General features: G+C 59.5%; 1 protein-coding gene across 1 annotated transcript; it reads left to right on the top strand.

The window, feature by feature from the left end:
- The first annotated feature begins 263 nt into the window (after nt 1–263).
- On the top strand, nt 264–8,870 carry LOC131672132 (uncharacterized). The gene is made up of 8 exons (XM_058949147.1): nt 264–319; nt 2,984–3,092; nt 3,626–4,056; nt 4,115–4,280; nt 4,349–4,679; nt 4,737–5,444; nt 5,832–6,713; nt 6,751–8,870. The coding sequence occupies exons 3-8, from the start codon at nt 3,642–3,644 to the stop codon at nt 7,216–7,218; spliced, it is 2,970 nt and encodes a 989-aa protein (XP_058805130.1). The 5' UTR covers nt 264–319; nt 2,984–3,092; nt 3,626–3,641; the 3' UTR covers nt 7,219–8,870.
- The last annotated feature ends 820 nt before the right edge of the window (nt 8,871–9,690 follow it).

The following is a 9,690-nucleotide window of genomic DNA, read 5'->3' as shown; positions in this document are numbered from 1 at the left end:
GGCGACGGTCGAGTCGGGAGGGTTGGCCGGGCCGCAGGGCCGCAGGGCCGCAGGGCCGCAGGGCCACCGGGCCACCGGGCACAGCTGCCGCGCACGGCCGAAGCGACCGAGCAGCCGCCAAGCGAGCGCGAGGCGAGCAATAGTAAAAGGCACTAGCCGCGGCCGAGGCCGCGAGAGGGGGAAGCGACGTTGGCTGGCGGGGGAGCGGTCGGCACTGCAGAAGCGCTACTCCGGGGCCGCCTTCGCCTCCGCTAGTCGCGATTGCGCCTTCGAGCCCACAGCTGGCCCGGCAGCTGACTCTCTCTCACGTAACACACAGGTACGTCGCTCTCGGAGTCAAGTAGGCGCGTCGCGGCGACGCGGCTGGCACCCGCGCTCTCGTCCGGTCTCGCCTCGGCTGCGAGTGCGCGCGAGTGTCGAAGCTCCTCGTCCGGAGCAGAGCGGAGAGCGCGGCTGCGACGGACGCCACCGTCGACCGAGTGCTGGTCGTTCGCTTGGGCGTGCGCCCGTCGGTTACCGCGCGGTGACGCGACCAGCCGGCCGGTGGCCAGGTGTCGCGCGGCCACGAGTGTGGAGGGGCTCGGCCCAGCGGGCGCCAGTTCGGAAAGAAGTGGACACGACAATGGCAAGCGAGCGCCCGAAGTGCGCGCGCGCGCGCGCGCGTGAGAGACCTTGACGAACGGTATTCCGCGATCCGCGGCGCGTTCGCGCGAGCTGCCGCCGCGGCTGCTCGCGAGCTCGGCCGCGCTCCGCCGTAACGGAGCACCGCGAGCGGGCGTAACGCTTGGCGCCGCCGAGTCCGTTGCGTGCCTCTCTCGCGCACGGTGAGCGCATTGCCATTGTTGCGGACACGGCACAAGCGATGCCCGCGGCGAGCGCTGCACGTGAGCGACGGCGCAGGCGGCGCGTATCGCGAGCGCGCTACGGCGAAACCGCGCAGCGCGCGCTCGCGGCCGAGTAATGACTCGAGCGCGAGGCGCGCGCGCGGCACGGCTCTTGCGTCAGTGTCCGCGGGCAGTCGCACGCGTGGGCGCACCGCTTTCTCCGCGAGAACGATCGGCGATGGCGAGGCGAGGCGAGGGGCGCGCAAGCGTGATCCGCGAGGTCAGCCGAGGCGACGTGGCACTCCGGCGACGTGCCACCGCCGCCGCCGCCGCTCCACGGCGTCGGGCCCCTCGAGACGCGAGCAGAGAGCGAAGCCGAGCCGCGGCCGCGCGAGAAGCGAGTTTTCGAAAGCGAGCTGGCCGTAGAGCAGAAATTCACTTTCATCCTTGAGCAGAGCGGGCGCGCGAGTAGAAAGTGGCCGCGTGGGGCTCGGCAAGGCTCCGGCGGCGCTGCACGCCGACAAGCAGCGAAATTTCGAGAGCGCGTGGACGTCGGGCCTTATAAGTCGCACTCGCGCGGCAGCGCTCGTTTGCGCAACGGCTCGCGGCTACCGAGCCACACCGCGGAGGACGTCGCGGAGGACGTCGCGGAGGACGTCGCGGAGGGCGTCGCGGACGGCAGCGCGGAGGGCGCGCCCACATTCGTCCTCTGTTCCCGAACAAAGAGGCGGCAGCGAGGGAGCGCGACGTCGCGGCGTCGCGGCCATTTTGGTGCTAGGCAGCGGTGACGTCAGTGGTGCTCCGCGACTAGTCGTCGCCGCTGCAGCCGTCCGGACTCGCGCGACGCTCTGGCTTGACCATTGTATTGGGTCGGCGCGGCGTGCGCGCGTCAACGAAAGCAGCCCGCGGCCGCGACCAAGCGCGAAAGCGACCGGAGCAGAGCGTGCCATCGCGCGGCCGTCAAGTAAAACAAGTGTAACGAGTGGAGGGGAGGGAAGGTCGCGTAGGTGAGTTCGATCTCGGATCGCAGCCGGGAGGCGATGGCGCAACGGCGTACAGCGCGCTAATATCGCTGCAGTGGCCAGCGGAGCCCGCGACCCGACGCGGATACGCACACGCACGCACACCTATGCATTAGCATTTTTCCGCTCGACCGGTTTCGCAGTCGGTCGCAGTACTCGTTGGCGAGCACGCTCGCTGCGAAATTATGCTTATTACTGCTGTCGAGTTGCTTGCCATCGCCGTCGCCGTCGCAATGCTCTGCGTAGACAGTCGACATTTATGTAGTCGCGTGGGCATAGTTGGACTTAGTGGGCGTAGCTGGGACATCCTGGATTTGCCCAGCGTCTCGTCCAGGTTCGCGGCGCTATTGCGTTAAGCCGATCCGTTGTCAAGCGTAATCTGCGACCTCGATTGTACAATTTGTCGGCTGGTCAGTCAACGGCTCTTGGCGATACTACTCGAAATAATTGCGCTCACTCGCTCGATGCCTGTTGCAGCACTTTCACTGTTGTGTCTCGATTCAAGGGCTTAGGCGATGAACATCGTCAATGGGCAGCGACCACCACTGCCCACACGATAATACTTTCATTATTTCAATTTCTGCAATCAGTCGTGGTCTCAAAATGGCATTCGCTATTATCTGTAAGACCGAACAAGTTGCGCATAGCTTCAATCCCAGAATGTTATCGGCAAACACTTCGATCGACCGGAAAGCTAATGAAGCCAGCTAAAGAAAAACCAGAAGCAATCGTAATATACAGACATGCAATAATTATTGGTCACCACGAGAGCTGAGCGTAGGCTGCTAGCGGCGGAACCTCTGAAGGACGATTTGAGAGTGAGAGAGTGAGAGAGAGAGAGGGAGAGAGAGAGAGAGAGCGAGAGAGAGAGAGAGCGAGAGAGAGAGAGAGAGAGAGGGAGAGCGAGAAAGAGCAAGAGAGAGAGCCTAGACGATTCGTCATTGCAGGATGTTTGAGTAAGCCGAGGCTGACTACGCTACACTTTGTTACTCTGCTCGCTTGGCGCGAGAGATCGACAAAATGTCTGTCGCCACTTCTCGCGAATGAATAATTCGACTTAAAATTCCAACGCGTCGCTGCGTCAACGCTGAGTCTGTATGAGTCAATATTCACCGGGTTGCTTTATTAACATTGCAGGGGAGAGAGAGACAAGGACGGCTGAGGAGCATGCTTCAACCTAAATAGCCAACGTCATTAGATAAGAGCGCTACGATAAGGAGCAGCGTTCATGCCCAGTGTTGAGCAGGTGCGTATTGTGTATTGATTCTTGGGCGATCTATTAGTAATGTGAGAGCTACGTATAGGCGCAAGCAACCTCGTCTGAAATCTCGACAACGTCGAGCCACGTCACTTGCTACTGGCAGCGCGAAAGTAAGTGGCATACGTTTCGTTGTTGAACTTCACGTGCACTGGCGCATCTCCGGGCTTCGCTGAGGTCGGACTCGGGCAAGCGATCGACCAATCATTCCCGAAACGAGTTTGTTCCTAGCGCTGCTTCCGACGAAATCGCTCTACCCGTGAGAGGGAGAGAGAGAGAGAGAGAGAGAGAGAGAGAGAGAGAGAGAGAGAGAGAGAGAGAGAGAGAGAGAGCGTGGCCGCCGACAAAACGGCGATTGTAAATTCAGCCGGGTCTCTCCTCATTCGGATAGGGTCAGTTCGGAACACGGACGAGGTGGGCGCGAGGCCAGCCAGAGCGCGCGTTCGTCTCGACGCGAACTCCGCGGGTAGACTGTTGATCGCGAATCGAGTTGTCCGGAGTGCAGCGCTGCCGATGTGCAGGTGTAGCAGTGGAGACATGCACCCCGCGCGCATGGCGACGGCCAGGCGGCGAGGCGCCGTCGGTCTGCTGGCAGTGATGCTGCTGGGCGCGACGCTGCGACCGAGCCGGGCCGAGTCGCAGGAACACGACCTGAAGGGCGAGGATGCGCCGCCGCGAGAGCAGGGCAACCAGCTGGCGGAGACGGACGCAAAGGGGCTGCCGATTTACACGACGCTCAACGGCTCGGTGACGAACCTCAACGAGATCCTGCCGGCGATACACTTGAACCGCACCAAGGCCTACCTGAACTGCTCGCAGGGCAGCATGCAGGTGCAGCTGGAGTTCAAGGAGCCGTTCTACGGGCTGGCCTACGCCGACTTCGACCGCAACAGCGCCTGCGTGACCAAGGGTCGCGGACTCAACACCGCCTACATCGAGCTGCCACTGAAAGGTAGGCACAGCCGACGCCCGGCCGCCCGAGCGCGCGCTCACCCGTGCGTCTGCGACAGGTTGCGGCACCAAGCAGGACCCGCTGCGAGTCTTCACCAACAACGTGGTGGTGCGCTTCCACCCCGAGTTCGAGATCGACGGCGACGAGGTGATCACGATAGTGTGCCGCTACCCACCCGCCGTAGCGCTCAAGCCCGAGCCGATCTACCTGCCCGCCGCACCGCCGTGAGTATGGCGCGCAGCCGCGCGCGGACGCCCGCGGCCACGGCTCATCGCAGGCTCGCTCGCCGCAGGGTGCCGGTGGCCGGACCCGTGCTCAGCCCCTTCCACATCCTACTGATGATCTGCACGCTGCTGTTCCTGGCGCTGCTGCTCACGGGGCTGGGCTGCTCGTACGTCTGCCTGCGGCGCCGCCCGGTGCGCATCGTCGAGCGGACCCACCTGGCCGGCTCGGAGATCACCAAGATCTCGGGCTCGTCGGCCCTTAGCCGGCTCTCGGTCTTCGACAACTTCCAGATCCCGCGCGTCCACGGCACCCAGCAGATCTACGGCAGCGAGGCGCAGCTGGTGGTCGAGCCGTCCGACACGCTGCCCAGCGACTACCCGAGCGAGAGCCACTCCGAGGTAAGCCAGGCCGCTCGGCCGCGAGCGCCGCCCGACTGATCGCCGCCACGTGCGCAGGTGGAGCAGCGTGCCTCCAGCTCGCTCTACTCGGAGACGATCAACGAACTGGAGAGCGGCCGCGTCGGCCAGGTGCGCCAGCAGCAGCAGCTGCTGCTCTGCGAGACGCTGCAGGCGGCAGCGCCCAAGTTCGAGGTGCAGATGCGCCTGAAGCAACGCGCCCTGGCGGCCCCGAGTCCGCCGCCCTCCGAGTCGGAGGCTAGCCTGGCGCTGGAGCGCAACCTTACGACGATCCTCGAGCGCGAGGAGAGCAGCCGCAGCCTGACCAGCTTCGCCTACGCGCCGGAGCTGCACCAGCCGCCGGCTGCGGCGCCGAGCAGCCGCCAGCAGACGCCGCCGGTCTACTCGCGGATCCTGCGCAAGCAGCAGGCCGAGGCCGCGGAGATGGAGGCAAGCGAGGCCACGCATGCGAGGTACCGCGTGGCAACTATGCTGGCCCCGAGCGGCTCGCCGCCGCCGCTGCCGGCCCAGCCGCAGCCCGCCCTGCTGTCCCACCTGAGCGCCAGTGCCGTCGAGCAGCTGCGCGAGGAGGTGGAACCGTTGGTTGAGCCGGTGGTCGCAGCGAGACGCCCCGAGATCACCACCCACGAGGTAGACGACGTGTTTCTGCGCACCGTCACCGAGAAGAAGACCATCGAGGACATCGAGCGCCATCGCCGCCAAGTCACGGAGTACCGTGCCAGACAGCAACAACAAGCGGAAAACAAGGTTCGCTCGTCTCCCTCGGTCTCGATTCGCTCGATTCTCGGTTAAACATATATTTCATGAATAGCTCACTACTTGTTAGTTTTCATTCCAACGCAGTCGAGTCATCCAATAGCTTGCTCCAATTAAGCGATCGGTCACATTTCCGCAGTTTACAAATGTTAGTTGAACGTGTCGTTCGAAGAAAAATCCATCTCTAACCTTTAAAACTTTTATTTCTCGGGCCATTACGACATATTCGAATACTTTGATACTTGTTATCCTGCAAAGTGAAATGGTTCTTTCTAAGGAAAATTCAAGTTTACTATTCGAGATAATATGAAAAATTGCGAAAGCTGTCAAGTGTTGACGAACGTGCGATTAAGCGATCGTTTATCGTGCTCCGTGCAGCCGGACCCCAAGTGGGACGTGACCATCAGGAACTACCCCAGCCAGCAGCTGCCACCAACCCCGCCCGACTGGGAGAACTTCTCGGACGTGAGCTCCGCCTCGAACCTGACCTTCGGGCAGCCGCTCGAGCCGGCGGCGGCGCAGCTGCAGACGTCACAGCAGCAACAGCAGCAGCAGCAGCAACAGCAGCAGCAGCAGCAGCAGCAGCAACAGCAACAGCAGCAGCAGCAGCAACATCAGCATCATCATCATCAGCAGCAGCAGCAACAGCAGCAGCAGCAGCAGCAGCAGCAGCAGCAGCAGCAGCAGGGACGATCGCGTCAGCGACAGCCCGAGGCGGAACAGCCGCTGGACGACGACCACATCCAGCCCACTTACACCTACGGTAGAACCGAGCTGTCCCGCAGCTCGGCCAGGCTCGACGAGCGCGAGCGGGAACTCGAGTTCGAGGCGGCCGGCCTAGGCGGCAGCGAGACCAGCGGCTGGCAGCACCTCGAGCGCGTTCTCGAGCCGCAGTACGCCGGCGAGCTGACCGACGACGAGCGCTTGAAGTGGAGGGAGATCATCACGACCGAGAGCACGCTGCGCACTCTGCTGACCGAGGCCATCGTCAAGGAGGACTACGAGCTGATCAGGAAGGACGCCAGGTACACCGGCCTCTTCCCGGCGGCCAAGTGGGACGTGATCATCCGCATCATCAGCCCGCCGGGCAGCGGGCCCGCCGCGGGCACCGCGCCCGGCAGGAGCGGCCAGCGCTACAAGCGCGCCAAGGGCTCCGAGTGGGACAACCGCTCGCGCAGGTCCTCGCTGCCGACGCTCTACGAGTACGAGAGCGAGGGCGGCAGCCTCGGCCAGGAGCAGCTGCGCCAGGCGGCCGCGGCCGCGGCCGGCGTGGCGCCGGGCGCGCGCCTCAGGTAAGTCGACCAGCAGACCAACAAGCGCCGTGACAACGCCCCGCAACGCTCGCGCTCGTTTCAGGAGGCTCAGCTCGACGACGAGGGGCGGCAGCGAGGCGGACCTGCGCTCCATGTCCGAGATGACGGTGCGCGACTTCGCGCGCCTCGACAGGGACGATCAGACGAGCTTGTCCTCGTACGAGGGCGAGTCGCTGGTGCGCTCGCTTAGCCAGCCCAGTCTGGCGCGCTCGGGCTCCGAGTTCACGGAGCACTGGGCCGTGCCGGCGCGCAGTCTACCCAACTGGGCCCTCGACGACGAGGCCTGCAGCTCGCCGGAGCCGACGCCCCGGCCGCTGCGCCGCCAGCTGGCGACCGTCTACAGCGAGAGGGAGGTGCGCGTGCAGGCCAGCAGCGGCGGCGCCATCGCCGTCGCCGGCCAGCGGCCCTCCAGCTGGTTCCACGACGACTCCGAGCCCGAGATGCACATCTGAGCGTGCCTGGCCTGCCACTTGCCGCCTGTCGCCTGCCTACCTACCCTCGTCCTCGACAGTCGCTGCTGCTTGCACATATTACCACGCGCCATCTTGTCTGCCACGGCTGCGGAAACGTCTCGTGACAATGAATGCGAGCAGGGTGACGAGCTGCACAGTGCGACTGTTTGATCTCGAGCAACCGTAAATCTCGGACGTGTGCGCGACGCGTTCTCGATTAACGTTCAGCCTTGAATGGGGAATTGAAACGCGTCGAGTCATAAAGTAATTTTTGTACAACGGGTGCGGCTCTCCCCATCTCCCCCCCCCCCCCCGCCCTCCTTCTCTCTTTGCCAAACGCGTTTTCCGTTGTAGTTTCTTGCCCGTTCACCGACGGTGAATTACGACAATACGTACTTGCTGGATTTTCCTGTTGCTACTTGTGCCTTCTGTCTCTGGCGTTTTCATCACACTTACGAACTCTTTCATCCCTTGATGCTTTAAAACGAGTGGAACTGTAGAGTCCAGCGACTCGCAACGTCATTATCATTGCTTTTTCGTACGAGGCTTTCAAGCTAACCCTTTTTGTTTTGAAGCGACGCTGCCCTCGTCGAAACTTGGCTTATTATTCCTAACCGGACAAAGGACACGGCCCGCGACAATACCCGACAAGCGCCACACTTGCCGAAACTGCTCTACTGACGTATCTATTGCAAGCTCACGAGCTGCACAAATCAATGACAAACCAATTGGATCACTAGTCTAAGAATCTTGTAAATATGGCTTTAATGAAAAGAGTACGTTTCTCGAAGCGTTGTCGGGTGACGCTGGTAACCCTCTGTCTTTTCTAAGCGCATTAGTGATAATAGTTACATAAGTTGCGAAAATGAAAAGCAAGTTAATCGTAAAAAGAGAAAAAAAACAGAAAAAAAAAACAGAAACGGTGCTGGGTCTGTGCTTTTTTCGAGCTACATTAATTTTTTTACTCTGTATCACAATGTAACAATGTATACCTCTTGTCCCTAACTCGTAAGAAGTCGACAGATATATTCTTTTACATAGTTGTACGCGAGTAAGCGAGCACAAGCGACTAACGAGCGCATCTAGCGTGGAAAGAGCAACGTACGTGGCGTGCGTGCGACATTGCCTCCGATTTGGTAGGATGTATAGATGGCGGAAAAGGAGTAAAGCAAAGAATGAAGCAACGGCAATACACGGCAATACGGCCGCTCTGTGCAATATTTAAATGTCTAGCAGGCAAAATGAACGCTTGGCAGCCAAGCCAATAACACGAGCAGTTACGTATGCGATAATAACCAATTGCTTAAGAGGCCGTTGTTAATCGCACTAAATGCGCCCGAGGCGCGCTCTTGCCGAATCCCTTGGCAGTATCCTAGCTTGTCTCATCTTATTTTTTATAAAAATGCGCGACAGTCTATCAATTATCGATGTGTGATTGTTAGGTGCTAAATACTGATCTGTAAATACGGACTCTACCGCGATTCACATTCAGTGCCTCTTTATCGAATTTAGAATCGGAGTGCGACTAATCGATCAATTTAACCATTCCATTGTCGTGCTGCGCTCCGCGGCGACTTTCAAACTTTGTCATTGCAACTTCGATATAGAAACTATAGAGAACGACGATATATTACACTGACAAATAAACTGAATAATGCTTTTAAATATTTGCTGCTGTGTGAAGACATTTATTAGCCCACGAACCAAATGCTGCTTTCTAGGCGACAGCTACAGCCGAACCAATAACTAGACCGAATGCGCTTAGCTGCAGCCGGTAATGGTTGAACGCTCAGTGAAAGGTGGCTTCAAGGCTTCGAGGCCTCAAGGCTGCCTTAGGCGATCAGCAGCGCACGTCTAGGATGCTACGGGACGAACGACACCGAGGCGTCAATGCGGCTGCTGAGAGGCTCGATGCTCGGAGCAGCGCCGCTCGTGTTCGCTCTTACGGTGCACTCGGCCTGGCGTGCATCCACCCGTGCAGAGCAGCCTCGTGCCACGCATACTACTCGTTATGAATCGCCATGTCTTAGCGCTTCCATCCTTTCGTCTTTTCTTCTCAAGCACACAGCTCCTCCTGAACAATCCATACAGCTGACACGACAAATTTTTCAATCCTAAAGTTAGCTACGATCAAGACCCGCTCATTTCGTCTATTTACCAAGCTAGTCTCCCCTTCCCTTTCTCCTCATTACAGCTTTCATCATTCAGTAAGTTGACTGTGCGAACGAACTTTAAAAAGACAGTCTGGTGAGATTCAATAAAAACACGAAAAAAACTGCTAGCTACAACTATTCAAGTATTTCTGATATTAAATATACAAATACTCGTGGAGAATTATCAATGTAATTAGTACGAATCAGCGAGGATATGATCGATCTGTCAAGCTTCAACTAACTTGATGAAATTGTCTAGGCTCTCAATTCTTTTATACTTTCCAACACTGTCCTCTCAGTGTACACACTCTCACGATAG

Source organism: Phymastichus coffea, unplaced genomic scaffold (genome assembly GCF_024137745.1).
Source record: "Phymastichus coffea isolate CEN01 unplaced genomic scaffold, Cenicafe_Pcof_1.1 PCOF00143, whole genome shotgun sequence".
Lineage (NCBI taxonomy): Eukaryota > Metazoa > Arthropoda > Insecta > Hymenoptera > Eulophidae > Phymastichus > Phymastichus coffea.
This window is presented reverse-complemented; position numbering and strand designations above follow the sequence as displayed.